The 5,880-nt window shown below is 33.9% G+C and overlaps 1 protein-coding gene across 1 annotated transcript; it reads right to left on the minus strand.

Annotated features, from left to right (window-relative positions):
* Positions 1-1,787: 1,787 nt before the first annotated feature.
* LOC141658620 (bZIP transcription factor 27-like) lies at positions 1,788-5,406 on the minus strand. Its single transcript, XM_074465534.1, has 3 exons — positions 4,916-5,406; positions 4,174-4,251; positions 1,788-2,072 (listed from the first exon to the last, which is right to left on the minus strand). The coding sequence occupies exons 1-3, from the start codon at positions 5,231-5,233 to the stop codon at positions 2,001-2,003; spliced, it is 468 nt and encodes a 155-aa protein (XP_074321635.1). The 5' UTR covers positions 5,234-5,406; the 3' UTR covers positions 1,788-2,000.
* Between the last annotated feature and the right edge of the window lie 474 nt (positions 5,407-5,880).

Raw genomic sequence — 5,880 nt, forward strand, 5'->3', positions numbered from 1 at the left:
ATGGAGATGATGTGGCTTTTTAAAACACTCATAAAAGAGGGAATGGTGTAATGTAATCAATTGTCATGCTTTTTAATTATATTTATAGATAGATTATAGATGAGTACTCGGAAGATGCCATTTGAAGACCTTAAATCTTGACTAGAGCATTTCCTTGGCACAAATTAGTGACGGATATGTAAAGACAAACACTTTTACACTTTGTACTTCCCTAAACTTGTCTTATCTATACAAATGGGAGATACTTGATCCGTCATAAGCTTGTGCCGGATCACAAGGGAGACTTATTGTTTCGAAGGCTCGTGTAATTTCTTATGCCTTCACATTCATCTTCTCTACCCTCTAAAATTACACAAAATCTCATTGAAGACGGCGATATCCGTCACAAGCTTGTGACGGATACCATTTCCTCTCACAAAATACCAATGAGAGGTGAGCGGGGAAGCACATGGGGGTGCCCCACCTTATCCTCTCTTCCTTTTTGTGAGAGGTTTTCAGCTTGTGACGGGATTAACCCGTCACAAGCAAGACGCTTTGCTAAAATTAGGCCTTTTTTACTCCATATGTTTCATTTCGTTTTCAGTTAACATACACGATTTTAGTTATTCATCCTTATCAATAATTCATGTTCATATTCTCTTTCTTGGATTCCCTCCTAGGTCCCCCCTCTCTTCACCTACAAAAAGTCACGTAATGATTTTATTTTGCTTGTATACCATTATATTTTCTTCAAATATAATATTAGAGGATGTAATTTAAGGTCGACGGTGAGATTGGAGAGGACATTGAAGAAGAGGAATTCAAATTCAGAAGGGTGAGAAAAAAGACGTTGTCGATGTTATGGTATATTGGTATGTACCTTGCTTGGCTTGCTACTTTACATTATTCATTGATGATTAAAGATTTGAATGATAGGGCGCTACCAGGTGGCGCCGAGATTGGTAACACCCTCTCACATGCATCCTTATTGAAGGGTCCTTACTTATTGCATGTGAAAAGGTGGCGCCAAGATTGGGTGTCACCCAGTGACGTCAACTCATTTTCCTAAAGATTTAATTCGCTTTTTACCTATACCCTCTTATGAGATGTTCAACTTGAGCATATATTGTCATATGCACACCTTCATCTTTAGGGACTTAAATAATGAGCTTTACAGTCTTAATTTGTGACGGAGATGTACAACATTTAACATATTTCTCATTAATAATATTCTCTAATAAAATACATACAAAAATTAAATGCCATAAAAGACATTAATCATTGATCTAATAGAGATGTTACCCTTAGAAGGAGGCTAACCCAACGTCCTATCTAATTTATGCAATTTCCTCAAGTCATCTAAGGTACCATTGCATGTGTAGTAAGGCACGTCCTTACCTATTTATCAAGGAAACAAATTTGGGACAATGGATCCGTACAACTACCACCCTTTAAGCTGTAATTGATGGATAGAAAAGGCCTATGATTCATTATAAAGATACCCCAATAAAGTTACAACTGTTAATGGGTACATGCAGGATTCATCCTGTCGGACCGACAAAAAAAGCGGGTATTTTTTGACATATTTTCAAAACTTTACATAAAATTAGTAAAAAAAAAAAGGAGTATAAACACACATCTTCAAAATATACGTAAACCCAACTCATTAATTCGTACCACTCGTACCAGACACGTAGGCCATAAAATTTACATTGAATTGGACCAAACACAAGTGGTACAACATGTTTATAGCCTTTTGGGTGCAAGGCTGTCCTACAGTTTTATATTTCGGCTGCAAAATGGTACACTTTTGTTGGGTTTGAATTGAATGAATTAATGCTGAAACTCAAACGTGACACACGTTTTCATTGACATAATCTAACTCATACTCTATCGTTCCAATTATCGATTAAAAAGCTTAGAAAAAAACGCATATATGTTTACGGGACTAATTTAGGAAAGGAAAGAAAGGTTACATATATATACATAGAGAGACTAGAGTACTTTAGTAGCTCCTTCACTCAAAATGGTGCTGTCAATGATCTACTGTGGTTGTTCTTTTTTGGAATCCTTGCTGGAGCAGATAACACCAACTGCAATCACACCAATTTTGCACATTCAATTTCACTTTTTGGAAATTTCAACACTTTTGCATAGTACTAGTACTACCCGGTCCCTCCAATAATTTCTAACACGGGTTTATTTATTTATTTGATTGTTTCGAGTATTCTTGCTTAAAACCGTTTCAATGTACTATTACAAATGCACTATGGTTAATATTGTCTTATCTTAAATATGGCTGTTACAAAATCATAGAACTATCCAGATTTTTATTTAAGGCGGCAATATCTGTTTTATGGTAAAACGGATCAAAATAGGTATTCACTACCCTAGTTAATAGCAAAACAAATTTCTTATTAATCCGTTTATCATTAAAACAAATATTATCGTTTTAAACAAAACTAACGGTATACGTTACTTTAATAACATAATCAAGGTTTTCATTGAGGCAAAACTCATTATGCTTCCCTAACACGAATGCCAATTAGATAAGTCTTAAAATAACAGTCCTTGACAATGTCATGTGCAAATGTGCTAGCATGGATTTAGCATCTGCTCATCTAGTAATCCCTAATATATTCTTTTGTATACTTACAAGATGCACAAATAATACTCCCTTTTCGTCCCGGTGATATATTTATACTTTCTTTATTTTCCCTCACAAAATAAAGAAAGTGTAAATATATCACTGGGGATAGAGGGAGTAGTATACTAGCTACATCCGTAGTCGTATCATCATATGGTGCGAGTGTGCGACCATAGAAAAAGTGACTAGTAAAACATATGGTGCGGGTGTGCGACCATAGAAAAAGTGACTATTAATATCCGTCTTTTTTTGTTAGCAGCCTTTTTTTCTTTTGATTAAAACTAATCTGATCCGAATCGAATCAACTTATAGGATTCGAATCGAATCGAACTTATAGGATTCGAATCGAATCAACTTATAGGATTCGAATCGAATCGAACTTATAGGATCTAAATCGAATCAATTTATAGAATCGAATCGAATCGAACTTATAGGATTCGAATCGAATCAACTTAACTTATAGGATCTTAAGTGAACTTAAATTAAGTGAGGTATAGGATTCGAACCGAACTTATAAGATCTCGAATCGAATCAACTTATAGGATTCGAATCGAACTTATAAGATCTCGAATCGAATCGAACTTATAGGATCGAATCGAATCAACTTATAGGATGCGAATCGAATCGAATCAACTTATAGGATGAAGTGAACTTAAATTAAGTGACTTTTTAAGTTCAAAAGAATGTGTTCTTTGGTTTACCAAATTTAATATCATTAAGGGCAACTTGCTGAATAAACTTTCATTATCATCTATGGAATAAACTTTATGATTTTGGTTGGCTAAAAATCCTATAATGAATCGTCTTATAGTCTTCTATTAAATGACACTTTTTATATCATTTTATGTAGTACTTTCACGAAGTTTGGGTTCAATTCTCACCTGTAACATATTGCACTTATTTGGAAAAAAAATCAATAGCATGCTTTGCGCTCGTTTTTTTGGATCAAACTTATCTCGATCGATCTCGAATCAACTTATAGGATTCGAATCGAATCAACTTAACTTATAGGATTCGAATCAACTTATTGGATTCGAATCAATCAACTTATAGGATTCGAATCGAATCAACTTATAGGATTCGAATCAATCAACTTATAGGATTCGAATCAACTTATAGGATTCGAATCGAATCGAACTTATAGGATCTCGAATCGAACTTAAATTAAGTGAGGTATAGGATCTCGAATCGAACTTATAGGATTCGAATCGAATCGAATCAACTTATAGGATTCGAATCAACTTATAAGATTCGAATCGAATCGAACTTATAGGATTCGAATCAACTTATAGAATCGAATCGAACTTACAGGATTCAATCAATCAATCGAATCAACTTATAGGATCAAGAAACTTATATTAAGTGATTTTAAGTTCAAAAACAATGCGCTTATCAGATCGTACTCAAATTATTTGACATTTCCAAGTTAGACCAACTTTATCCACATTTTTTTGGTTACTTTCATGAACTGAAATAATAACAAAATCAAATAAATTTGAGTATATGATTAGCTGAAAAGTTTGAATCAGAAAGAATTAGAGATGTACCTCTAGTTGTTGTTTCCTCAGTTTAGCATTCTCTTCTAACAATTCCGCAATTTCCCTTTCAAGTTCACTCGTGTAAGCCTGCAACAATTTCGAATCAAATTCGTTAATACATCTTTGTATCACGTTACCGTGCTCCCTAAATAATACTACTTCATATTGTCTAAGATCTTCCACAATTCCTAAAACGGCAAATTAACAAAGGTCTTTCACTTTCCTTATTAGTATATTATTTGTGGTTATCATAACTTATGACCCCACCTTCCCTCCCTTACTTTCATTTACATTTACATATCATCATACCACTAAATTCTACCCAAAAAAAAAACAATGATGTGGATGAGTGAATAGAAGGGAGTAACAAGTTTGGAATTGGTAATATTTTCATAAATAACATAACATAATCTAAGTGAAATAAAATCGTGCATTCTCATTAGTAAGATGCTACGGATGTGTCTTAACTAGAGAAATGTCCCTTTTATGGCAAACTTTAAACCTAATATGATCCGAAAACCAAATTGACTCGATGAGATCAGATACAAGATGACTCAACCAAAAATAATTTAAACCTAGCAAATACAACATGACATGACCTGAACCCAAAATGAATGATCCGTTTACTAAGCCTAAATGTCAACCGAAATTGACGGGAGTTTTTGAGGCACTCAATAAATTAAAACTTTTTTCAAAAAGAAAAAAAATCTTTAAAAAAAAAAAAAAAAAAAAAAAAAAAAAAAAGAAACACCTGACGTCGAGATCGAGACCTAGCAGCAGATTCTCTGTTCTTCATCATACGTTTATGCCTCCGATCAACACAAGTATCTTCAACTATATCATGATGCTCAGAAACCCTTTTATTCTGATTACTAAAACAACCAAAAAACGACATCGGTCGCGGTGGAGAAGAGTTAGGAGCGACAACGGCGGCGACGGAACTGGCACCAAAAGCCAAACCCTCAAATGGGATGTTTAGTGAAGCCATGAATGAAGGAGTGTTAACACTTTGAAGAACATCTTTTTCACTTTCTATATCAACTTCATTGTGTAATTTTTCCATATGCATTTTTTTTTTATTTACTCTGTTTTTATTTTTATTTTATTTATTTATTTAAATTTGGTTGTAATTTTATGGAATTTTTTTTGGAGGTTTTGAAAAGAGAGTGCAGGTGAAAATGGGGAAACAGATAAAATGTAATGACCAATGAAATTTGTTTGAGAATGAGAGATGGTTTAGTTGCTTTTGAGTGGGTGAGGTAAGAGTGTAGATTAAATTAGGGAGTTGGAGTGATTGACGATGAAGTGGGGGAGGGACTGAGTTAATTATTTTGAAAGTAGATAATTAATAATTAGCTTTTGATCTAGTGATTAATATGAGAATTAAGATTGAATCGAGTTTTTGGTGTAGACCGTGCTTAGTTCGGATTCGAATCGGTCAAGGCTGTTAGGGTGGTAAAGCTCATTCTTATGAGTTTTAACATTTATTTCTATATTCTGAGAATCCCAGAGCTCGAATACAAGACCTTTTGGATAAATAGAGCTGAATTACACTGAATTAAGCTAAACTGAATTGAAATTTGCTGAGATGAATAAGCTGAAATAAGCCGAGTTGAACTGAAGTGGGCTGAATTGTGCTGAGCTAAACTAGAGTGAGCTGAATAAGAGCTAAAATTAAGTCGAAAAGAACAGAGCCTAACTAGTTGATCTTAATGC

The sequence above is a fragment of the Silene latifolia genome, chromosome 6 (genome assembly GCF_048544455.1).
Source record: "Silene latifolia isolate original U9 population chromosome 6, ASM4854445v1, whole genome shotgun sequence".
Classification (NCBI taxonomy): Eukaryota; Viridiplantae; Streptophyta; class Magnoliopsida; order Caryophyllales; family Caryophyllaceae; genus Silene; species Silene latifolia.

Coding starts and splice junctions, on each gene's coding strand:
- LOC141658620 (XM_074465534.1), bottom strand. CDS start 5,233: ATGCATATGGAAAAATTACACAATGAAGTTGATATAGAAAGTGAAAAA. Junction 4,252..4,915: donor GGTCTCGATCTCGACGTCAG/GTGTTTCTTTTT, acceptor AAATTGTTGCAG/GCTTACACGAGTGAACTTGA. Junction 2,073..4,173: donor TGAGGAAACAACAACTAGAG/GTACATCTCTAA, acceptor GTGTGATTGCAG/TTGGTGTTATCTGCTCCAGC.